General features: G+C 46.0%; 1 protein-coding gene across 4 annotated transcripts in view; it reads right to left on the reverse strand.

The window, feature by feature from the left end:
* Positions 1 to 26,353, reverse strand: part of ARHGAP1 (Rho GTPase activating protein 1) — a 76,586-nt gene that overhangs the window by 9,480 nt on the left and 40,753 nt on the right. For 2 of the 4 annotated variants that reach the window (XM_070936446.1, XM_070936453.1), the window contains exons 4-5: positions 929 to 1,016; positions 123 to 254 (exon numbers count right to left, since the gene is read on the reverse strand). In XM_070936446.1, coding sequence (XP_070792547.1) covers positions 123 to 254; positions 929 to 1,016 — 220 coding nt within the window. Of the gene's footprint in view, positions 1 to 122; positions 255 to 928; positions 1,017 to 4,042; positions 4,264 to 8,828; positions 8,859 to 26,353 lie in introns of those variants that run through there. The other 2 variants (XM_070936464.1, XM_070936459.1) reach the window with 2 other exon arrangements.

Here is a 26,353-nt window from a genome sequence, read left to right on the forward strand (position 1 = left end):
GAAAAACAGAGAATCTCTCACCCAAGAAAGCTATAAAACTATATTATACTCTCATTTTTATTTATTTTATCCTTATCCAGACCATCTTAACTCTTTTAAAATCCAAAACCACAGTCACTCACTTGCGATCAAATTCCCGGTAGGCATCCCGCAGCCAACCTAGAGATGGTTTGTTTTCACTGGTCAGACCATGATGCAGATATATTAGGGTGTAGTCACTCTCCACATACTGGTCCAGTGTATACTTCAAATAGCTGAAGAAACAGAAATGGCAGTCAGTAATTATATCAGTACAGTAGACTCTGGTCACAATCATAATTTGTTCCATAACTTTGGTCGCAAATCGATTTGTGACCCAAATCTAATTTTGGAAATTTGGTGCTTACAAAAATAATGACGCGAAAAGGGAAATCAACCAGGGGGGGAAAAATTGTGAATTTTTTGGTTGGAACCCGATTTGGTCGTGGTCAGAAGCGTTCGTGACCACAGGTTCTACTGTACTTAGTCAGAATAACAACAATCCAGTTTCTCTATATAAAGACAGATATGAATTATAAAATGTGACTGGGAATAGCTGACAAAATAACTATGAGTGTTTCCAGAATTTTCCCTTAATGGTTGTTCAAAAAATCTTCCAAAGGTACTTTTTCCATAAGGCAACTGGACTTTTTTGGTTTTTTCTTTCAAAACATTTCACTTCTCATCCAAGAAGCTTCTTCAATTCTAACTGAATGGTAGGGAATGGAAGGATTTATATTCTTCTCTTAGAGCTAATGGCTAACCCTCAGAGTGCTAAAACGATCAGATGACTGCAAAGAATATAAATCCTTCCATTCCCTACCAGTCAGTTAGAACCGAAGAAGCTTCTAGGACGAGAAGCATTTGGGGAAATTCAAACATTAAGCAAGTCAGTTAGAGCAATACTCACCTTAGCAGCTTCACATGATCAAGCTGATAGCTAGGAGGCATCCGACAGGCACTGAACAAAATTACTTTCCGTCCATACTTATCATCACCTAGGACAGAAATGCTACATGTCACAGCATAAAGCACAAAGTAAGGAGCCCTAAATAGAAAAGCAACGGAGCTAGCTTAAATCACATGCTTAAATATTCCAGTGCCATTTTCAACTCAACACCAAACTAAAAACTGCCACATAACATTTGCTTGCAGAAAAAGACTGGTGACACAGTTTGGACATGGCTAATGCTTGAGACCAACCAAATGTCCTGCCAATGAAAGGTGGAGGAATGATGTTCTTTTTAAAGCAACAAAGATAATGGCAACCCTGGGCCATGAGACGTCAATGTGGATTTGCTCTCTTTAACTCAATTTAGGAACATCCACAACATCATCATGACACATATTTGTGATTCTAAAGCAAAGGAAATAAACAAAAAACAAAACCCTTTTCAACACACAGTAACTGATTAATATACAGGGGAGTATTCTTGCTGTGTACGTTTTCCCCAGTGCATCCTGTCTCTCAGCACCTGCTTGTTCCTGCATACTCAGTATGAAAAAGGAAAATCCCCACAAGGAAGCAAAGCAAACAAACTCAAAAAATAAGCAATAATTATCTGCCCTCAAGCTCTATCAACTGACAAGCGAACCAGCAGATGACAGAGTCACAAGGACTTCTGCTACTGACTTGTAACACATATGATATAAAATAATCATTTTTTTTACAGCCCAGAACCATGCACATGACTAAACAAGTCTGTGGTAACATTTGTCTTAGATATAACAGACCAATAGTTTCCAATAGAAGAGGATATATGTAACTCAGGGTTGAACTGTGGAGTCCTTGGTGCTCTTTGAGTTTAGTCGTTTGCTTGCAGATGTTTAATTACCCATCTAGGTCAGGGGTTCCCAACCCCGGTCAGTGAACCGGCACCGGATCGTGGCATGCCAGCAACCGGGCCACACAAACAAGCGAAACTCCATCCCCAGGATGCAGGCACCACACAAAACCACGTCTCTTCCGGTCCATGGAAAAACCTTTCTCCACGGACCTGGTGGTACCCAAAAGGTTAGGGGCACTGTTCTAGATGACACCATCAGTGTTGATGAGTATGGAGTTTGTTCCCTGTTTATATACAGTAGCTTACTTGCCATGTTGGTGGGGTATGTAGCTTCCTTCTTGGTAGTTCAAGCAGAAAACAATACCCTAATCAAGGAATTCCACAGACCAAGAGGTACCTGATTGTAAGTTTCCCCCATTTTTTTCCCATACTATCAGATTACATCTAATATGAAAGTTATATCATCAACGGAAGCCTTTTAAGCAGCCTAAAATGAAAACAAATAATACTGTTATCAAGAGGAGATTTCAGAAACAGAGGTTCCACTACCTTGCCAGGTTATGAGAAGATGAGTTGGGTTTTTTATGAAAATAACAGAAAGGCTGATGAATATGATTTTGTACATACAAGGTTTAATCTGCTGTTTAGGAACTTAGTTGCCATTATATATCTATTGCAATATATATAATAAAAGTAGGACATTAAAGATATTGAGCTTTGGCGTAAATTGCTTTTTTCCCAAAAAGCTACATTTGACAATTTGACTTCTCATGTGATTAAAATGCAAGTTTGAAGTAGCCCCTACCTAAAACACATTTTCTTGAACAAACATATGCGTATGGAAAAGGAATTCTACAGTATATTCTTCTCTATGGGAGCAAAGGTGGGCCTTTCTGCATAGGAGGTTGAAATTATATGCATTTTCTCGCTGTTTAATATTTTAACTATCATCATAATAGTATTTTTTTTTATTTATTTATTTATTCAATTTATATGCCACCCCTCTCTGAAGACCCAGGGCGGCTCACAATACACTCAAAAAATCACTATAAAAGCACTTAAAAAATAAAAACATTAAAAACATTAAAACCCATTCACACCATTCATAGCCGGATCTCGTCAGATCGCAACGCAAGATCAACGGCCCCAGGCCTGCCAGAAAAGCCAGGTCTTCACCGCTTTTCGGAAGGCCAATAGGGTGGGGATGGTCCGGACCTCAGGAGGTAACTGGTTCCAGAGAGCTGGGGCAGCCGCAGAGAAGGCCCTCCGCCGCGGGCCCGCCAGCCGGCATTGTTTAGCTGATGGAACCTGGAGGAGACCAACTCTGTGGGATCTTACCGGTCGCTGGGAGCTATGCGGTAGAAGGTGGTCTCGAAGATAACCTGGCCCTGAGCCATGTAGGGCTTTAAAAGTAATAACCAACACCTTGAATTGTGACCGGAGACCAATAGGGAGCCAGTGCAGCTCGCGGAGAATTGGTGTAATGTGGGTGTACCTAGGTGCACCCACAACAGCTCACGTGGCTGCGTTCCAGACCAACTGTAGTCTCCGAACACTTTTCAAGGGTAGTCCCATGTAGAGCGCGTTGCAATAATCTAACCGTGAGGTGACAAGGGCATGAGTGACTGTGAGGAGAGCCTCCTGATCCAAGTAGGGTCGCAATTGGTGCACCAGGCGAACCTGTGCATAGTATATAAATAGTTAAAGAAAATACAAATTTCCTGTCATACAGATTTTATTCTGATTGACCGGTTTATTGTTACTTCAAATTCATAAGGGAGGAACATTTTGTCTTTTTTTTTAATTAGGTGTATTTACAACTTCTACTGTATATATTCCTGTGACAAATGAAGCTTACTTGTGACTGATACAAGCCAAAATACAATGCTAAATATTACTAAGGCCTATAATCATCTTAATTGTGTTTAGATCTTATTTCTACAAATACCGAAATAATTAATACATGTTTAAACAGCATTATTCCGCAAAGCTTCAAATGAACGAAACTCCTTCACAAGAACAACTTTCAACATATTAAATATACAATATATTAGGATCAATGATCAAGCAAGGGACAGTTGATGTAAATGTAAAAATGATGGTGGTGGGGAGAAGGAAATTGTATCAAATGAGATACGAGCTACATATGGACTCATTTGAAATAAACATTGCTTATGTAAAAGACTGATGCAAATAGCAGAAACAAATGGAACCTGCAACAAGGTTGGAGTACTCACTGTTCATGTTTCCAGACACTCCATTTGCCATTTTCCTCATTCCCCACTTTTTTATGCCTTCCACCCAGAGTTCGGCATCATTCCATGCCTATTAAGTATATTTGTCCTTATTATCTTGGAAATCCCTCTCCTAAGATTTTCTTTTCTTTCCTTTTTCTCTTGTACCTGTGCAAACATTAGGATTTGCCATTCAAGCACATGATGGTGGAAGGCACTTGTGACAAAATGGCACCTAAGAGAGACATGAAACCAGGACGGCAATGCAGAGCTAATCTGAAACAATTATACAGAGTTACCAGTCAAGTCACAAGACCAACATCCAACAGTTTATCCCATGGTTGCCCAAAAATAAAGCACCTCAGTAAGAAACATTCATATAATTCCCCCAAAATTGAATTACTATGACACAGTACATATATCCAATGTATGCACTGGAGTAGATTGCAGATGCTTTTAAGAGTTTACTGGGATAACATTGTTTTGCAGCTAATACGGTACAATGGAACCCCTTATCATTTTTTTTTCTACTTCTTACATCTATTTCAACAAAGGCAGATATACTTCTCTGTTCTGCAGGATGGTATTCTGTATATTACAGTCAAAGAGAAAAGACTCTTTTAAAAAATTGCAAAAAAGATTAGTCCTACCACTAGTATGGCAGTGTTTCTTAAATTATAAACCATAACTGTTTTAAGAGACAGAGCGTCAATATTATTTTACTTTGACAAAGCAGTTGTTTCAGTGTGAATTCAGTGTGAAACAAGAACTGATAACAGGCTTTAAATATGGACAGGTTAATATTTCTGATGTACCCACTCACAATGAGGAAATATTGTACAACATTCTATAACCATCTAGCCCTTAGCTGACTAATTTAACAAAATCTGCAAGAAAGAAGCATAGAATAAAAACTTGCAAGATGAAAAAAATGCAAGATGAAATTATATCGTCTTCTACTGCTTTATAGCAGCATTCTTGAATGGTAACAGAATACTTTTGCATCAGATAATCAGGCTACCGCCTAATTTGTGTTAATAGGATGTGGTGTATATAATTAGAATTTAAATTCAACATTTTGACTTTGAATTTAAAAGTGGAAACAAATAAACACAGAAATCGATGGATGCTTTGAAAACTGTTCGTAGACAATGATCTCCATCTTCAACCTTTACTTTTAGAGCAAACCCAGTTCCCAACTCTTAGAAAAATCAACATCAGTTCAAAAGTAAACCATGATTATACTTAGCTTCCTGGTTACTCTAATAAAATATCATATAACACTTTTCATAGCAAAGAAAACCTTCTAATAACTTGATTATTTCCAACTTGTCTAATCTCAACAAGGTTAATTACTATTGTGTTTTAGTTTTTTTTAAAAAAAGCTACCATGTTTCCCCGAAAATAAGATCCTGAGTTATTTTTTTTGAGCCCCCAAAATAAGGGCTTGCCTTATTATCGGGGAGGTCTTATTATTTTGGGGGTGCAGGAGGTGGCGAGCGTGGCCACCTCATGGCTGCTGCTGGGTTGTGCTGCTGTGGCAGCGCAACACAGCTGCTCGTCAGCTGTTCGTTGGGGCAACCAAAGGTGGGAATCTCCCCGGCATTCTTAGCACTCGCCCGCCTCCCATCCATCCATCACCCTCGCCTGCAAACTCCCGCCCTGCTCCCGCCTCTCCGCCGGGCGACCCCCAGAAGCCCAAAGCCCAAAGCTCCCTTTTCCATAGCACCCGGCTCTTTATCAAGGGGGGTGGCATGTGGGAAAGGGAAGAAGCAAGATGCATGGAGCGAGATGGGGCTTGCTCCTCTTGCCATCTCTTCTCCCCCCCTCACCCGGGGCTGGGGAGACACAAGACACGCATCTTACCTGCCTTACAGCTCTGTCGCGTGTCTCGCCATTGTCTACAGGCAAACACGTTGTAGGGTAAAACCAAACTTCTCTCAAGTTCGAGAAGTTTGATTGAACTCGTGAGTTTTTTTTACCCTACAACGTGTTTGCCTGCAGACAATGGCAAGACACGCGATGGAGCTACAAAGCAGGTAAGACACATCTCACGTCTCCCCAGCCCCGCCCCTCCCCACCTGCCACCCCCAAATTGCACCCAATTTGGGCAGGGGCAGGAAGCCCTGCCATGCCCGGTGAGAGAGGGAGAAGAGACAGCAAGAGAAGCGAGCCCTGTCTCGCTCCATGCATCTCACTTCTCCCTCACCCCACCTGCCACCCCCCTCGATAAAGAGCCGGGCACTGTGGAAAAGGGAGCCGGGCGGGCGCGGGCGTTGGGCATCTGGGGCTGCCGGGAGTCACCCGGCAGAGAGGTGGGAGCAGGGCGAGAGTTTGCAAGCAATCACTTCCCCTTTGCCTTCTCTCCCAAAAGTGCTCCTCGGGCACAGCCACTTTTGCAGTAGGAGACTTGCGCCTCACACCGGCCTTCCGAAGGGTACCATAGCAGCAGCTATCCACAATTTTTTAACCCTTATTTTGTTCCGACCCACATGGCCCAGTATAGTCAGGACAAAGTAAGGGTAAAAAAATTATGGATAGCTGCTGTTACAGTACCCTTCGGAAGGCTGGCGTGAGGCACATGAGGCGCATCGCTTGGCCTCCTGCTGCAGAAGTGGCCGCAATCCATGGCAAAAACGGCCACGCTTGCTGGAGGGGCTGGCTGGAGTGGCACCCATGAGGCAGCTGTTCCAGGGATGGAATTGCCTGCTGTGACTGTCACCATTAGGTAAGGAGGGTGCGAGGCATGTGGGGTGCGTTGCTTGGCCTCCGGCTTCTTTTGCAGCCACAATTGGCTGCAAAAGCGGCTGTGCTTGCTGGAGGCGGCGGTCTGAGCGGCACTCGCGAATCAGCTATGAATGGCGGCCTGAGTGGCTCAGCTGGTCCGATTAAGGGGCCAAGAAGCCCTGAGGTGACCAGAGAAGGGCTGCTTCCTGTGCTGGCCATGCCTACCCAGTCACTAGGGCTTATTTTCGGGAGAGGGCGTATATTTACACCCACCCCAAAAATCAGGCTTGGCCTTATTTTCAGGACATGTCATATTTTCGGGGAAACACGGTATCATTTATGAAGTATGACAACTGATTATATCATATGTGCCTTAATATTTATAAATGTTTTATATGACTCAGGGATAAATATTTCTATTGATAATTGAATTCAAGGTGTACAAATAATAAACAATGATTGAATTCCCATTATTCCAAAGCATGTATATTTAATAAATATGAAATCAGCTGGTTAATTCTGCATGAAACTGCATTGTTGAATTTTAATTTGAATGCTGAATTATAAGAATGTTATATTATACATCAGAATCTCTTTGGTGCATCAGAAAATATGTCACTGATATACAATATGCACCTGTAGTATCTTCCCAGACTATCTTCAAATGTTTCCAGGGCTGTGAGTTATTTCAAAACTGTCCAGGATATTTGAAATTCCAAAAATGAATTCAATGTGAGATAAAGATTTTTTATAATATGTGAAACACTTTAACTGTTGTTTAAAGTATACTATAAGCTTTTTTCCTCCAAAAATTCTTTAGTTAATAAGCCATCCATCCTAGATTGTTCCATGAATAAAGACTTACATGATTACAGAAGCAATATTTACTTTCTCTAGAATCTCTTCCTCCTTTTAATGCACTGTTTAGCTAATAATGCTAAAAATAGGATATTGAAATCAACTTGGCTATAACTAATAAACTAAAACATGTAAAGCAATGGCAACTAGGAAGCTCAACAATAGCAAACGAGAAACCAGTGTGTCTCTATACCTCAGTAATGCAGGTATGAGAGAATTGTTAGGCTAAGGAAAAATAGGATTTTAAAGGGCAGAATATTTAACAGCTCAGGGAGCTTTCCTTTCTGCCATTCCTCATGACAGTGTCTTTCATTCCTCATTTAAAAACATAAATTAATTTGCCTTAAGAAAAGAGGAACTGACTACATTTACAAATTTTAAAATAGTAATTGCCAATCTTTCAAAATTATATTAATCAACCTGTCTGTATAGACAAGTGAAGATAAACATTTAATTCATAGACATTTAAGATACAATCTTCAAGAAATGTAAGCTTATGATTATTTACAGGAAGACATTATAAAAATGGAAAAGCCATGGAATAAACAGATCTTAAGGAGATTTGGAAGAAATTAGGATTCATGTTGGAGGTTCTAAAAGAAAGTGCTCAAAGTAGTACCAAAGCACAGAGGATTAAAAAAAAGCCTGCCCATTTTCTAGATTTCAGAATTCAGTTTTGATACATTTAATGATGTCACAGCAAACATGGAAGAGGCACTATCTCTTCTTCCAGGATTTCAAATTAAGAGAAATGGTAAATTAAAGAAATATTAATTACAGAAGAAACTGTCCCCATAAAAAATTGAGAATGGGAAAGTTAACGTTAATTATTTCCTAATGGGTAGCGTACCCATCACCATCCAAGAAAAAAGAAGTTAACAGATGAGAGCAGAATACCCCAAATAAGCCCACCAGCTGATATCCACTGCAGAGCTCTGCTAGGAAATTTCAAAGTCCCACAGTTGAATAGATTGATTATATATGGGTAGTATGACCAAAATGGCTGTATCCCCAGTTTAGAAGAGAAGCATGGCTGCAATCTACTTGGCATAATGCACACAAGTGAACTTTGAGGACTGGGATTTAGCCCTCAGCTTCACAGAATTTGGGCTCCCTTGAGATAACCCAGCGGCAGGTCACAGTCATGCTAAAGAGTGCCATGATCTTAAATGCCAATGAAAAGAAGACTAGGCATTTTACCTACCTGGCTGGACCCCATCAAGTACACCCTGCCCTGGAGGAATAGAAACAAAGGTACATTATACTAAAAGTCCCTTAAGTCAAACTGACTCCTTGGACTGATGACGAAGGTTGGAATAAAAATTTACATGCAAACCCAAAGACACACAGAGTACCAGAACATTCCTGGGTATTTTTGTTTCCCAATGCTACTCTTTTTAAAAAGATAGAATGCTCTTCCTTTATAAATCTAGGACATAATACCATTTTCCAAACTCTCCAAAATCTAAACAAATACTTTTTGTTGCATTTTGCTTTTTTCTATACTAGAGAAAAGCACTATATTTCTGGCAGACACAATAAAGTCTAACTTTTTCAGACTACAAAACTCATTTAAACATAAAGATGCTCTCAGAATGTCTCACAAAGTCTGACTTCTTTCAGTCACTGAAATTCATTTAAAAAGCATGAACTGAAAACAAAAGTTTAAACCCAGAGATTCCTATGTCTATTTTATATAGTACGGTAATTCCTTTTATAACAGGAAAGAATCGGGATACTATTGATAAAACATACAATATAACTCAAAGAATCCACCATTTTCACTTTTCTTACAAGTTTTGAAACTCAAGTTAACTGATCATATGGTTATTAGCAGCTATCTCAGTTTCTTAAATTTCATGTAACCATTGTTTATTCAAGAGCAAATCTCCCATTATAACGGGTGAAATGCTCCCGGTTCGGACCGGATTGCCCGATCTGGTAGCAATGGAGGCGGGTAGTTCGGAGAACTGGTAGCAAAAATCCCTGCCCCCCCCCCATTGCCCAGCTGAGCCGTGCAATCATCAGAGGCTTTTTTAAACATTTTAAAAGCATTTTTTTACAACCTCTTCGGCTGAAAAAATGCTTTTAAAAGTAAAAAAAAAAGCCTCTGAATATCGCACAGCTCAGCTGGGATCATCAGAGGCTTTTAAAAGCATTTTTTCTACAACCTCTTCGGCTGAAGAGGTTATAGAAAAAATGTTTTTTAAAGGAAAAAAAGCCTCTGCTTATCAGGCAAGTCAGCTGGGATCGTCAGAGGCTTTAAAAGCACTTTTTTTACCTCTTCAGCCTCTTCAGCCAAAGAGGTTATAGAAAAAATGGTTTAAAAAAAAAAAAAAGTTGGCCATGCCCACTCAGTCATATTACCCCCACCCCACCAAGCCACGCCCACAGAACCGGTAGTAACAAATTTTACATTTCACCAATGCATTATAGTATCACATTAATATCCAAGAAAGCTGGTACACACCGCACAGCAGAAACTACTTGCCAGTTACCAAAAAGAAACAAACATGCTTATTATTGGGAGAAGAAACTAACATCTCATCCCCCCCAAAAAAAGTCCTAAAGTAGTGCTCTACAATCTAGAGTCGTCCAAATATGTGTGAGCTGCACTGGCTGGGGAGCATGGGAACCAAATCCCAATAAAACACAGGGATCTGTAGCAGTCAAAATATTGCTGAAATATTCTGTTGTGTATGCTGAAAAAAGTATGTATCATCTGAATTACAGTTTCCCTGTTTTTTCACTATCTTCAGTCATATCGGAGTCTGATATTTGATATTTACCTCCTAGTTTTGACTGCCTCCTTAATTAACTCTAACTTGCCATTTAGTTGTTCTCTGGCAACTCAATCCTGACCTCAGAGAATGGTCTTTGCAGACAATGTAATGCTGCTCTATGGAAATGCAGAATATGAGCTCATCAAACTAGAATGCTTCTTCCTGAGAACTTCCTGAGAACTTCCTGAGAACTGGAGACAAGATTAAATTGTGGGTTGTTACATTCAGTGACTCTCTGCTATCTATAAATTCCTAGCTTCTTCTAAATTTTTAAGTTTTAGGTACTACAATTGACAAGGCTAGCACCAGCTGTCTTCAAGGACATTCTCATTGAAAGATTGAAAGATTGAAAAATTGAAAAGATCGCTATGCACAGAATTCTGTACCACATATTCTGCTACCACCTAGAGCAGTGGTGGTGAACCTTTTACTCACCGACTGCCAAACAGGTCTGTGCTTCGCACACTTTGCATGCCTATGTGCCATCCGTGCTAACATGCGGCTCCTCCCCATGCACTGCACATGGAACCACACCATCTGCGCATGCACACATCTTTAGCATGCGCCCCCACTGTGCGCTCCGTGCACAACCACACCATCTGCACATGCACACAGCTTTTGCACGTGTGCCCCATCATGCGCTGCGCGTGCAATCGCACCATCTGTGTATGCACATGGTTTTCAGGTGCACAATGTACACACACGAACACCATATGTGCATGCGTGCACTGCGCACAAGAACTCTCATGTGCATGTGCAAACACACGTACATGCACAGGAGAGCTCCAAAGACCAACTGGGTCCCCTGAATTGTGCGCATGCGTACCAGAGGCCCGAACACCAGCTGGGGCACACGTGCAGCTGCAGATGAGTTGGGCGACAGCTCGCATGCCTGGAAAAATGGCTCTGCGTGCCATAGGTTCACCATCACAGACCTAGAGGTTATACTCACTTTTTTTCCACCACTGCCTTTATAACAGCTTTTAGAGCAAGGCTGTCAAACTCCTGGCCTATGGGCCGGATGCATCATGCACTGGCCATGCCCACATCCTATTTAGCAAAGTGGGGGAAAGTCCCAATATGGCATGTGATGCTGCCGTGACGACGTGAGTTTGATACCCCTGCTTTAGAGCCTCTGATCTTAGAAGCCCCTTTTGTGCATTACTAAAACTAAGCTGTACCTGTAAATTTGTCCAATCTCATTTGAAGAATCCAGTCTTTAAATTATGAACTCTCCTCAATACAAAAAGATTAGTGATTGTGAGCATTAGCTGCACTTATCACATTGAGAGTGATGTAGCGTTTACTCAGATAACCCCCACACAAAATGGCTAGGGCTTCTTTTCGGGGAGGTCTAAATACTGACTCACCTCGCAGCAGTGGCACCTCGCAGCAGCGGCAGGAGCCTGCTGCCGGACCACTTCTTCTGTGGCCACTTGCTGCCGCTCGCACGCATTGCCCCCGGCCTCTGTTTCGCTGTCAGAGCCTTCCCCAAAGCCCTCTGCAGCTGAGAAACACGGTCCGGATTGACGCACACGTCGCCCCCGGCCTCCATTTCACCATCAGAAGCCTTACGCAAAATCCTCTGCAGCCAATAACCAAGCTCCAGATCGGTCCGGAGCTCTGTTATTGACTGCAGAGGTCTTTCCAGAAGGCTCTGACGGTGAAACTGAGGCCTGGGGCGACGCACACATCAATCCGGACCTCGTTTCTTGTTTGCAGAGAGCTTTATTGAAGGCCTCTGATGGCGAAACAGAGGCCAGGGGCAACGCCTTGGTAGCGCAGCAGACTAAAGCACTGTTAAGTAACACCAGATGCCTGCAATTACTGCAAGTTCGAATCTCACCAGGTTCAAGATTGACTCAGCCTTCCATCCTTTCATGGTAGGTAAAATGAGGACCCAGTTTGTGGGGGCAATAAGCTGACTTTGTATAAAAAAGAACACCGCTTGGGGGGGCTGAAAGTCGTACTAAGCAGGTATATACAAAAGTATGAAGGCTATTGCTTAATGCATTGTAAGCCGCCCTGAGTCTCCGGAAAAGAGTGGCATATAAATCGAACCAATAAATAAATAAATAAATAAACACATGCAAGTGGCGGCAAGCGGCCGAAGAAGTGGGCCTGTAAGGCGAGGCAGGTGTCGGGGTGTGCGAGGCCTGGTAAGTAGGGCAGCTCCACCTCCATCTCCACCTTAGCTTAATTTTTGCCTGTGCGTCTCGCCCCATCCCCTGCACCCCAGGATGGGCAGGGTCTTAATTAGGGTTTAATTTGGGGGTAGGGCTTGTATTGGGTGCACATGTAAAAAATCAAGCTACTTTCAGGGTAGGTCATATTTTTGGGAAAATGGACGTTGGTCTTACCTGATACGTCCGTTCTCGTTATAGGGAAACGTCTGTCACTCTGGGGTTCGACAGTTCCATGCACGTGACCGAGTCCTATAAAATAACGTAGCTCCGCCCCCTTGGCCCAGTGTTTCGGCGAGGGCGTTGCGCAGTCTGAAGTGTCTCCCTAGAACGAGAAAGAATTAGTACACCTCCCACCCCTTAGCCCCATCAGGGAGGGCGTGACAGACGTTTCCCTATAACGAGAACGGACGTATCAGGTAAGACCAACGTCCATTCTCCGTAATAAGGGAAACGGCTGTCACTCTGGGGACATACCAAAGCTGAATGTCCTCCAGGGCGGGAGAAAGAAGAAAACCGGATCTGCCGAAGTCACGGGCGATGAACCGCTTGCAGGACCCGACGGCCGAAAGCAGCGTCCGAAGAAGCAAAGGCATCCACCCGGTAGTGCCTGATAAAAGGCGTGAGAGATGTCCATGTGGCCGCACGACAGACTTCTTCCAATGGAGCGCGGGTAGCCCAGGCTGCAGAAGTAGCGGCACTCCGGGTTGAATGCGCCGTAATCCGAGGCGGAACCGGTAGATGGAGACGCTGGTAAGCCGTTGCGATGGTGGCCCGAAGCCACCGGCCCAGAGTAGGTCCAGAGACCCGAGTACCAATGGACTCCGACTGGAACGATACAAATAGGGCTTCCGTCTTGCGGAAGGAGCTTGTGCGCGAAATATAAATTCGGAGGGCTCGTCGTACGTCCAGAGTATGCCAGGAACGTTCTAGGCGATGGGACGGACGAGGACAGAAGTTAGGGAGGACCAATTCTTGAGACCGATGAAAAAGGGAGTTCACTTTAGGGAGAAAAGCTGGATCAAGGCGGAGGATTACTCTGTCCTTGTGGAAAATACAAAGGTCCTGGCGAATGGAGAGAGCCCCCAACTCTGAAATACGACGAGCCGACGTGATCGCCACCAAGAACAACACTTTGAACGACAGAAAACGCAGGGAAACCTCGCGGAGAGGCTCAAACGGAGAGTCAAGAAGAGCCCGAAGGACGGAATTCAAATTCCAGGTAGGAAACCGGTGGACCACCGGAGGTCGCAAATTAGTCGCTCCACGCATAAAAGTCCTAATGAGAGGATGACGGGCGAGAGAGTCTTTAGAGCCACACGTTAGGACTGTAGAAAGAGCAGACACCTGTCTGCGCAGGGTAGAAGGAGCCAAACCAGCATCAAATCCCTCCAGCAGAAAGGAAAGAACCGCGATCACAGGAGCAGTCAAGGGATCCACTGAATTCCGCCTACACCAGGAAGAAAAAGCGGTCCATGTTGCCCCATAGATCTGTGTGGTGGAACCGCGGCGGGCAGCCTGCATAATGGAGATGACTCGTGGAGGGACGCAGGCATCGGCTAGGAGGCGCCGCTCAGCCTCCAAGCGGTCAATTGGAGGCCCGACGGATCTGGATGCTTGAGCGCCCCCTGGGACAGCGAAAGGGAGGCTTGAGGAATGCGCCAGGGAGCTGCTACCGACAGGGAGTGGAGGTCCGCATACCAGGGCTGACGGGGCCAATGCGGGGCAATGAGAATCAGTTCTGCCCTCTCTTCCAGGAGTTTTCGAATGACCTTTGACAGAAGGGGCAGAGGCGGGAACGCGTAGAGGAGGCCGGGTGGCCAAGGACTGCGGAGGGCGTTCGTGGCTTCCGCCCGAGGGTCCGGATAACGGGAGAAGAACCGAGGGACCCGACGGTTCAATGAGGAGGCGAATAAATCGACAACAGGCGTCCCAAACCTGCCGACGATCTTCTGAAATAGGGCCTGTGGAATACTCCATTCCCCAGGGTCCAGTATGTGGCGACTGAGGGTATCCGCCTGCACGTTCAAGGCCCCCGAGATGTAATCTGCCCTGAGGGACCGGAGGTGACGCTCGGCCCACAAGCCCAGGCGCAGAGACTCTGTTAGAAGCAACCGGGAACGAGTGCCCCCCTGCCTGTTGATGTGGGCCTTTGTGGAAATATTGTCCGTTAGGACAAGGAGATCCTTGCCCTCCAGGAGATGCTGAAAACGAAGGAGAGCCAGACGGACCGCTCGCAGCTCCAAAAAATTGATGTTGTTCTGACGTTCTCGCACCGTCCAAAGGCCCTGGGCTTGATGGTGAAGAAGATGGGCCCCCCAGCCTAGAAGGCTGGCATCTGTCACCAGCGACAGGCGGTGAGGCTCTCGAAAGAAGGTGCCTCGCGCGATGGCGTCCGAAGTCCACCAACGAAGGGACGCGGAAACTTGCGGGGACAAGCGAAGTAGGACGAGAGAGGAACTGCGGCCGGCCCGTTGGTGAGGGAGCAGAAACCACTGGAGCTGTCTGCTGTGTAATTGAGACCAGGGAACTATTCCAAAGGTGGAAACCATTTTGCCCAACAAACGGGAAAGCTTTAGCGCTGAACAAGAGCCCAGACACTGAGATGCTAGAGAAGAAAGACTGACCTGGCGCTCAGGGGAGAGGGAAACTATAGAAGAAACCGTGTCAATGGAAGCACCCAAGTGGATAATCCGGGGACCCGGGACAAGGTTGCTCTTATCCCAATTAATCGAGAAACCATGGGTCTGTAATATGGACAAGACAGAGGACAGATCCCGCTGGGCTGAAGAGGAAGAGGAGGACAGAACCAAAATGTCATCCAAATAAAATTGCAAACGGATAGAAAGGGTCCGAATATGCCCAATAAGGGCGGCCATGATCTTAGTGAAGACCCTCGGAGCAGAGGAAAGACCGAAGGGGAGAGCCCTATACTGGTAATGTCGTCCCAAAAAACTAAAACGGAGATACTGGCGGTGGGAAGAAGCAATACGTATGTGAAGGTATGCCTCGGTTAAATCTATAGAGGAGAGCCAGTCTCCTGGGCGAATGCATTCCAGTATGGTGGACAAAGAATGCATTTTGAACCGGCGGTAAGTAACGTACCGGTTCAAAGCCTTCAAATCTAAGATGGGACGCCACCCCCCCGAGGACTTCTGAACAAGAAACAAACGGGAGTAAAACCCCTGGCCCCACTGATCCCGAGGGACTTCCTGAATGGCTCTAATGTCCAAAAGATGGGAAATAGCTGAAGACACCAAAGCCCTCTTAGCTGCATCCCGGGAGACGGGACAGGGAAGAAAAACAGAAGGAGGAGGGGAAAGGAACTCAAGATAAAGTCCGGATCTAATGGTAGACAGGACCCAGGAATCAGAGGTGGAAACTTCCCACTGATGGAAGAACAGGGACAAGCGCCCCCCAATGGGGGCAGAATTACCGGGATCTACGTTGGAAACGACCCCTGCCCCCCCGGAAGGAACGCCTAGGGAAGAATTTGTTTCCCTGTCTAACCTGGTTATCCTGGGAATGGGTTCTCGTCGGGAAGGGGCGTTGGAAGCGGTGTTGGTAAGGACCAGAGTCGGAAGCACGAAAGGACTGGTTCCGTGGAAAAGCCGAGTAACGAGAATCCGAGCGTCTGGAAACTGAAGGAAGAATCTTACGGCGGTCTCTCGTTTCCACAAGTAAAGGTTCCAATGGAGGACCGAACAAGGAGCCTGCAGTATAGGACGCGGAAGCGAGCTGCCACTTGCTGCGCATGTCGGCATTCCAGTTGCGCAGCCACAGGAGGCGACGCGAAGTCACGTTGGAACTTAGGGCTTTCGCCGCAAATCTAGTTGCATTAAGAGTGGCGTCCGCTGAATACTCAAGGGCCGCTGCGATCTTGTCCAAATCTTGGCGAGACCTCGAGTCGGTAGGCTGAATACGGTCTTGAAGCTGTTTGATCCATAAAAGAGCGGCTCTATTGAAAAACGAGGCCGATGACGAGGCCTTGATGGCCCAGGCGGCCGCCTGGTGACCCTTGACCAGAGTCTTCTCAGCCCTGCGATCTTCCGGACGCAAGGAGTCCTCGGGAGGGCCAGCAGGATGAGAAGAATTACACAGAGCCACTATTGGGGCGTCCACAGGAGGGGGTTGCAATAAATCCGCAAGGGCGGGAGCAGAATTGTACAGTCTCTTGTCAAGGCTATTTGGACTTGGACCAGCTCCTGGTAAATTCCATTGGCGTTGAAGAACATCCAAGAATAGCTTGGGAGCAGGGATGGTCTCCGGGTCCACCGCAGGTACCGCAAAGACAGCTGATGCTGGATCCGGGACTACAGGATCAGGTGGAGCAGAAGAAACATTGCCCAGACGGGTAGTCACTATGGCCTTGCGTAACAAAGAACGAAAAAGCTGCGGCTTGAAAAGCCCAATGAAGGGGGTCTGCTCAGAAATCAGTCCGTCATCATCGGATAGAGCGGAATCAGGAACATCATCCAACTCAGACAGAGAAACGTGATCCGGAGATGCTACAGAATCCGCCGGATCCAGCTCCGATACAGAATCTCCGGCTTGGACCGGTTGAAGATTTTGCAACAGATGAGGTTCCGGAATGGGGTTGCTCTGATGTAGACATTGAGCAAGACCTTGCTTAATGACCCTGGCCAGCATGAGCTCAAAGGCCTCAGGTATGGGTGGAGGTGACATCACGGGAGGAGTCAAAGCAATAGGGTCTACCGTGACTGGTCCCTGGGGAACCTCAGAATTAGGAATTGTTTGAAAAAGCGGTTCAGCGCCAGGCAAATGAGGAGGCTCAGGTGCAGTTGAACCATCAGGTGAAAGCTCCCGGGCGGCACTGGAAGCTCGGGACAAAGTGGGAGAGCGCGCCCTTGAGGTGGCCACTGGGTTAGAAATAGCGGCCTGTGCCACGTGAGACTGGGCCTTGGTAAAGGCCTTTTCGATGGCCTTGTGGCGCCGTTGCTCATCCTTGGAAATTGCAGAGACAGATCTAGTAGACTTGGCCCGGTGGGTCTTGGGTTGCTTAGAGGAGGGACCCTCCAACGGGTCCTCCTGGGCCGGCCTCTTCGAAGCTCTGCTCGAATGATGCCTATCCGCCATCTTGAAGGCCCCAGCAAAAAAATCGGCAGGACAAAATGGCCGCCGACACTAATGGTAAACTGCCGCCGCTGATCTGGAACGCAAAATCACCTCTGAAGTCTCTAGAGACGATCGCAGTCTCAGCGAACCAGGCGGCAATAGTCAGATCGCTAGCTCAAGGCTATTACTGCGATCGCGGCTAAAGAGGTAATTAGAGCCGTCAGTCACTTCAAACAAACGCCGCCAGCCGAAGGGCTGTTAAAGCGGCTACCAGGAGAGCGAGGGAGAGGCAAGGTTGTAAAGAGGCTCGATCGCAGACCAAAAGGCCGAATAGCGATCCCAGAGCGCTCTCCTCACAGTCAAAACGCCGCCAAATTAAAGAGTCTTACCCGATGGCTGGAAGACGAAAGCGCGCGCAAAAGCGCCGCCGCGCTCAACCCGATGGCTGAGGGGAGCGCGAGGCGGCGAAAAACGCAGCGCTGGCAATCCGGAAGGAATAAAAACAATAAAAACGTAGGAAAAGTCCAAAGGCTGATAAGCAGGAACAACTAGCTTGCAGCAGGCAACAGCAAGAGAGGGAGACACAACCGGTCAGCATAGACCGAGTCGAAACACTGGGCCAAGGGGGCGGAGCTACGTTATTTTATAGGACTCGGTCACGTGCATGGAACTGTCGAACCCCAGAGTGACAGCCGTTTCCCTTATTACGGAGAACACAGTAGTTTATATTGTCTTACATTTCCACCATCAAAGATATGGTGAACTTTTGTAGGCAATGTGACCTTTCTCTCTTGCTTCCACCATCTGTATTCCACTATTGGAAATATTCATATAGTTCAGTCTTAATTTAACCAGGAAACTAAAATATAACTTACTTACTGTCTACCCAAGCAGTGCTTTTTGGCCATGGAGAAAAAACAACCAGCGCAACATTAGGTTTTGCACTTCCAAATCCCACAGCCAGTGAAGAATAACATAATGTATTGTATCAAAAGTTGTTGAGAGATCAAAAACAACCAGTATGGTTGCACCACTAACCCAGCTCCCCCCAAAGTTATCAACAAATACAATCAATACTGTCTCTATATTATGCTCCAATCTGAAACCTGACTGAAATGGTCCCAATAATCTATTTCTTCAAGGAATTGTAATCTCAACAATATTACCAAAAGGGGGAGACTGGAGACTGGAAGAAAATAGTTTTCCTTTTATTACATTGTTATAAATTTTGATACATTGTATTGTTTCAATACCCTAATGTTTACATGATATAATTATATATTATTAGCATTGTACTATTTAGATAGCTCCAAGTACTGAAAATAGAGGAAGGAAGGAAGGAAGGAAGGAAGGAAGGAAGGAAGGAAGGAAGGAAGGAAGGAAGGAAGGAAGGAAGGAAGGAAGGAAGGAAGGAAGGAAGAATGGATCCATATTTATTACAATATAGAATGTCAATATTACAAAAATAAAATTACTTGGGTTTTTTTCCAAAGTTAAGTATAACATTAAAAAAGAACCACTACAATTCACATCAAAATATTTGTAACGCGATAATGGTTTTGGTCTTAAGTAATTATTTAATATTAAAATCTCTCCATTATATTATTATAGATAGATAGATAGATAGATAGATAGATAGATAGATAGGTAGGTAGGTAGGTAGGTAGGTAGGCAGGCAGGCAGGCAGGCAGGCAGGCAGGCAGGCAGGCAGGCAGGCAGGCAGGCAGGCAGGCAGGCAGGCAGATAAAATGCATCTTAAGCACACTTAACAAAAGTTAAAATATCTAAAAAGTAGAAAAAATAAAAAATAATAAAAAGTACTATTGGTTTCTGACCTTCATCACTTTTATATTTATTTACTATTTTATAATATTTGCAGACATTCAGGCACCCTTAAAAATCAGACTACAAATAATCATATTTTATGGGTGATGGAAATGTAGTAGGAATAGAGTTGCCTTGAATCACAAGATGAGCAGCAAATGGGCATTGGTCTTACCTTAAATGCCAGATTTCTTGAGTGGGGTGACATTGTCCAGATGAGGGTTGTATCAGTCGGATCTGATGCTGGCTGAGTCATAATTTTTGACCACTCCCCTTGCTCCGCCCCTTTCATGCTCAGTTTTGACGAAGGAAGGCCACCAGAAGTATCTCCAACAGGAACCACCGTTATCAGGAGGAAGTAAATCGGTCCAACGGGACAACTGGAAAAAAACTACTGAACAAGAACAATAAACTGTACAGGCACTGAGACAGAGGGAGGGGCTGGACAATGTCACCCCACTCAAGAAATCTGGCATTTAAGGTAAGACCAATGCCCAATTTCCTTGATGAGGGTGTGACATTGTCCAGATGAGGGACATACCAAAGATTTGGCTGTCTCAAGGGCGGGATGTCGAAGGGCCTGGAGAGACCCTCGCACGATGCACCTGCTGCAAAACCCTCCTGCCAAATGACGCTTCAGCAGAAGCAAAGGTATCTATCTTGTAATGACGAATAAATGGCGAGGGGGTAGACCAGGTGGCTGCCCTACATACCTCCTCAAGGGAGGCCTGAGTCGCCCAAGCTGCTGAGGTAGCAGCACTCCTAGTGGAGTGGGCAGTAATGCTATTGGGAACAGGAATCGCCTGGGCCTGATATGCCGAGGCGATGCAAGCCCTGATCCATCTACCAATTGTGGCAGAAGAGACTTTGAGCCCTAGGGAGCCTGGCAAAAAGGAAACAAACAAAGCCTCTGACTTCCTGAAGGGAGCAGTCCTTTTGATATAAATCTTTAGGGCCCTCCGTACATCTAAGGTATGCCACCTTCGTTCCAAGGCATGAGAGGGCCGGGGACAGAAATTGGGCAAAATAACCTCTTGGGCCCTGTGAAAGGGGGAATTAACCTTGGGAATAAAGGAAGGGTCCAATCTCAAAATAACTGTGTCCGGCCGGAAAACACAGAGATCCTCCCTAACTGAGAGGGCTGCCAGCTCCGAAATGCGACGGGCTGAAGTTATGGCTATAAGGAAAACCACCTTAAGGGTGAGAAAGCGAAGGTGAACCGTGCGGAGGGGTTCAAAGGGAGTCTCAGTTAAAGCGTTAAGGACCTTGGGCAAATCCCAAGTAGGGTATCTATGAATCGAGGAGGGCCGCAAGAGCCTGGCTCCTCGCAGGAACTTTTTTATCACAGGGTGCTGAGTGAGTGGTCGGCCGGATGGACTGGACAAGGCCGTAGACAGAGCCGCCACATGTCTCCGAAGGGTACTATGGGCCAGACCACGGTCAAACCCATCTCTGAGGAACTCCAAGATCTGGGCAGGTGACGCTGAAACAGGATCTATCTGCCGGGAGCGACACCACCTATAAAAGGCGAGCCAGGAGATATTGTAGAGTCTGACTGTGGATTTACGTCTGCAGGCTTGAACAATGTGAATCACCCTATCTGAATAATTGTCCTGCCTTAGACGGGCCCCTTCAAGCGCCATGCAGTCAGTTGGAGCCACTGAGGGTCCGGATGAAGAAGGTTCCCCTGACGCAGGACAATCTCGTCTGGTGGAATTCTCCAAGGGTGAAATGTGGAGAGACTGACCAGGTCTGCGAACCACGGACGGCGTGGCCAGTGGGGAGCCACGAGGATAATTTCTGCTCTGTCGGCGATGACCTTCCGAATCAGGGCCGGAATCAGAGGCAGCGGTGGAAAGGCATAGTGAAGACCCGGCGGCCAGGTGAGACGGAGAGCGTTGACCCCTTCCGCCCCCGGCGTCGGGAACCTCGAGAAGAAGCGAGGAAGCTGATTGTTCAGGTGTGTGGCGAAGAGATCTATGGCTGGGATGCCGAACCTGTTGCAAATCTGATGAAATATGTCGGGATGAATCTGCCACTCGCTGTTGTCCACCTCTGTCCTGCTCAGGAAATCCGCCTGTGTGTTTTCCGACCCCGCAATGTGGTCCGCTCTGATGGAGAGGAGGTGTTGTTCTGCCCACTTGCCCAGGCGAAATGATTCCTCCATGAGGCGCTTTGAGTGGGTGCCCCCTTGACGGTTGACATGTGCCTTCGCCGCTATATTGTCTGTCAACACCAGAACATGACGGTGTTGCACGAACCGGTGAAAGTGCGTGAGAGCGAGACGAATGGCCTTCAGCTCCAGCCAGTTGATAGGGTTGGCGAGGTCTGATGCAGACCAACGGCCCTGAGCCACGTGTGATGCAAGATGAGCCCCCCATCCGTGAAGGCTGGCGTCTGTAGTGAGTACAAGTCGGTCGTGATTCATGAAGAGACACCCCTTGTCGAGAGAAGGCGATGTCCACCAACCTAGCGATCGCCTGACTGAGAGTGGAACTTTGACTGTTGACATGGTGTGAGCTTGGCGTTTCTTTTGAAAAGGAAGCAGGAACCACTGCAAGTGGCGAGCGTGAAGGTGTGCCCATGGGACGATCTGGACGCAGGAGACCATCTTGCCTAAGAGCTTGGATAGAGTGGCCAATGGAACTGATGGAGTTCTGCGAATGAGAGCTACTAGGTCCCTGATGTCTGACCGTCGTTCCAAGGTTAGGTAGACGGTCCCCTGGGCTGCGTCTATGATGGCGCCAAGATGTGTGATCCTGGTGACTGGCACTAACTGACTTTTTTTGTAGTTGACCAAGAACCCATGGTCGTTCAGGGTTTGAATCGTGAGGTGTAGGTCGTGTAAGGCTTGCTCTTGAGAGTGAGCCTGAATCAGAATATCGTCCAGGTAAGCCTGGATTCTTACCGGTTGTTGTCTCAGGTGAGCCGCCACCACCGCCAGGACCTTTGTGAAGACCCTTGGTGCAGATGCCAGTCCAAAGGGAAGAGCCCGGTATTGAAAATGCTTTCCTGCATAGCTGAATCGGAGATACTGTCGATGCTTTGGCAGGATGGGAATGTGAAGATAAGCCTCCATGAGGTCTATGGAAACTAGAAAATCGTTGGGACGAATCCCTTGAAGAATAGAGGTTAGTGAACACATTTTGAATCTGCGATACACTATGTATGAGTTGAGATTTTTTAAGTCCAGAATGGCTCTCCACCCCCCTGACCGCTTTGGAACTACGAACAGGATGGAATAATACCCCTGTTTCCATTGATCGTGGGGGACCTCCTCTATGGCGTGAATCTGTAGTAGGTGCTGAACTGCTTGGTTCATTAATTGACGTCTGGATTCGCTTTTGGAAGTTGGACATTGAAGAAAGCGGGTTGGAGGCCTGGAGAGAAATTCCAGGGGGAGGCCGAATTTCACAACTGAAAGAACCCAAAGGTCTGAAGATGACCTTTCCCACCTGTCCGCAAAGAGGGACAGGCGACCCCCTACTGGAGGATTTGGTAGTGAGTCACTTACGACTGCGGGACTGGCGGAAACCAGAACCCCGAAAGGACCGTTTGGGCTGGAATTGTCTGCTCCTGTCCCGAAAATATTGACGGTCTGAGGATCGATAGGATCCCTGAAGATATTCCTGCCTGGAGGGGCCTCCCTGGGGGTAGGAACGAAAGGAAGGCCTTCTGTAATATGGAGAGGGTCTTCCTTCAGCCCGTTTGTATGTTGAGGGCAAAATTTTTCGCTTGTCCCGTGTCTCTACAAGAAGAGGGTCAAGTGATTCTCCAAATAGTTTGTTTGCAGAATATGGAGCTGCAGCCAAGCGCCATTTGGCCTTAAGGTCAGCAGGCCATTGGCGAAGCCAGAGCATCCTGCGGGCTGAAACTGTAGAGGCTAAGGCTCTGGATGCAAATTTGGCTGAATTCAAGGTTGCATCAGCCGAAAATTGAGTGGCAGCAATGATTTTATTAATATCCTGATGAAGGCGAACCTCACTGGGGGGTACCCTTGCCTGTAACTGTTGAAGCCAAAGGATGGTAGTTCTATTAAAAAATGAGGCTGATGAAGCTGATTGAATTGCCCATGCCGAGGCCTGATGGTTCTTTTTAAACAGAAATTCTAACTTTTTGTCTTCTGGCCTTAGACCTTCAGAAGTATCCCCAGTTACGTATGAAGAAGAAGAGGAAAGGGCCGCTACAGGACTGTCTACAGGTGGAACTTGCAAGAGTTGAGCAAACTTTGGAGCAACAGCATAATATTTCTTATCTGAACCATGTGCAGATGCCATGGTTGCAGGCCCAGCCCACTGTTTCTTTACCACGTCTATGAACAGTTGTGGAGTTGGTACATAACAAAGTTCAGGGGGGGGCTCAGAAAAAGGTCCCTGTAGTCCACCCTTTTGAGCCTCCTGCATCTCTTGAAAGTATTCATCTTCCTTTAAGGCGGCTGTTAAGCGAGCCTTATGCAATAAAGACTTGAATTTATTGGGGGGAAATAATCCTGTAAAGGCAGGTTGATCTTGGATTATCCCCTCATCATCTGATAGGTCAGAATGTCTCTCTTCCTCAAACACAAAGGCTTCACTAACTCTGGAGGCTGCAGGAGAATGAGAGCCAGTAAGACTGACTGCAGGAGAAATTCTAATACGGGCAGATCGCTCTGAAATAGCAGAGCCAGAGTGGTGACCATGAATATTGGCTGCCATTCTAGAAGCAATGGCCTGTTCAATCAGAATTCTCAATCCTTCTGGCACATTTTTTAAAGGATCTTCGGGGGTTAGCACAGGCATAGAGGATTCACCTGTTGAAGCAGCTGCAGCTGCATGGCCACCAAATACAGGAGTTGCAGGGGTCATTAATTGACTTGCAAAGGGGTTTTGCAAATTGCTTTGGTCTTGTTGAAGAACATTACCCTCTCCCTCCGAAGACCAGGCCTGGCTAACAGTTGAAATGGGAGGAGGGGGGGTAGATGGGGGGGGTCCCCTTACCAGGCTCAGTTGCAGGCACCTCACTAACTTGCTTTTCTAGAGATTTATGCCTCTTTGTTAAATCCTTCTCCTCAGGTTTAGAAAGGTGCTTACGTTTGGAAGTTGATTTCTTCCCAGTGTACATAGTATTTTCCTCCCCATGGGAAGAGCGATCTGCCATCTTTAGTATACTCACTGCGACCACGATGTCGACTGGAGAAATAGCTTTTGGTTTCAGTTTCGCCACGTGGTTGAAATTTGAGATGGCAACGACTCTGGCGTTAAGCACGATGGCTGCCAGGTCACACTTGAGCAGGAGGAAACTCTGCTCCGGAGGTATCTGTCTAGGCAAGCCTAGAAACGGACCTCCTCAGCGCCCCCACAGCCACAATGAGAAAAATACTGGCTGGAAATGCCACAGGGGGAGGCAAGAAGAAGCTTGCTGCCCCCCCCCCCAAACTTGCAGACTCGTTGGTGGCAAAGCGGCAAAAATTTTCCTTTTAAAATTGCCGCGGCGCTTCAATTAACCGCTCTACAGCTGATCAGCGGTTTTGGGATCGCTGTAGCGTGGGCGGCAGCCCGATTTGGCGATTTCCCTTAAAATTAGGGAATCGCTATTATTGTTGGTGGCATTGTGGTCTAGAGCCCCTTAAACAATCGTTGGTGGGATAGATCAAAAAAATCCCCCCCAAAAAAGACAGGAAAAAGAAAAAGGAAAAAAGTTCCCTTTTAAAATGGGGCTTTCAAAATGGCCGCCGCCAGGAGCGAAGCAAAGCCTGCAGCTTAGGACGCTCTAGCAAGGCAAAACCGGCAGGCTACAATAGAAGGGGGGGAAAAATTTAAAGGGGAAGTAACAATTTTAAACTAGAGAAATAAAAAGGTGGTCAAAAAGACTTACAATTCTGTGATATTGAACAGACCTGGGCTGTATAGCCAGATCTGTAGGAGATGTTTCTCTCAGGCCGACTGAGTCTAAACTGGGCATGAAAGGGGCGGACCAAGGGGAGTGGTCAAAAATTATGACTCAGCCAGCATCAGATCCGACTGATACAACCCTCATCTGGACAATGTCACACCCTCATCAAGGAAATCTAGGTAGGTAGGTAGGTAGGTAGGTAGGTAGGTAGGTAGGATTCTGAGAAGGGTTTGATGCATTCCAGTTTAGATATTTTGTGTGAGAGACAAGCCCTCCTTAATAGATCTCAGAAGCAGATAGAATCTAGCATGATTCTGTCTTTAGGTATGGAAACAATAAAGAACTCAGTTTAGAAGAATTACCATGTGTCATTCTTTGGTTTGGGGCATGACCATATGTATAAGAACCATTCTTGCTTTAATTGGATGAAAATTATTGAGAACTGTTGGGTCCAGAGGTGGCCTTTTGATTAGATATGCACCACCACATTGAAGGCAGATGGAAGCATCCCTATCTCAAGGAAGAATTTATCTTCACATGGATCCACACATTATCCGGTGGGAGGCTATGAACAAGAGGATCTAATAAACAAAAGGATCTAATAAACAAGAGGATCTAATAAACATGGCCAGACTAACAGTTGTGAAGATTCTGTCCATTTTCCCAGAAATCACACCATGAAATACTTTCCAGACAACAAGACTGTCATTTCAATAAGACCTCACCAGTTGGAGTCTAATTCAGAGCAAATGCAACCAACATTACCCACCAGATTCCTAGAGTAAATCCCCACAGCAACTATTCACACAGCAAGGAATGGATCACTTTAAACAAGGCTATCAACCAATAATAATAGCATTCAAAGTATTATGTTTTGAAGCTCTTAATGCTACAATGAAATCCCTAAAATGGGCTCTTACACTTGGGTTACATTCACTCTTTGTCTTTTTCCAATTAAACTCTAGATATCTTTTAGCTGTTTTATCTTTCAA

The sequence above is a fragment of the Pituophis catenifer genome, unplaced genomic scaffold (genome assembly GCF_029215685.1).
Source record: "Pituophis catenifer annectens isolate HBS135680 unplaced genomic scaffold, rPitCat1.0.hap2 SCAF_1, whole genome shotgun sequence".
NCBI classification, from domain to species: domain Eukaryota; kingdom Metazoa; phylum Chordata; class Lepidosauria; order Squamata; family Colubridae; genus Pituophis; species Pituophis catenifer.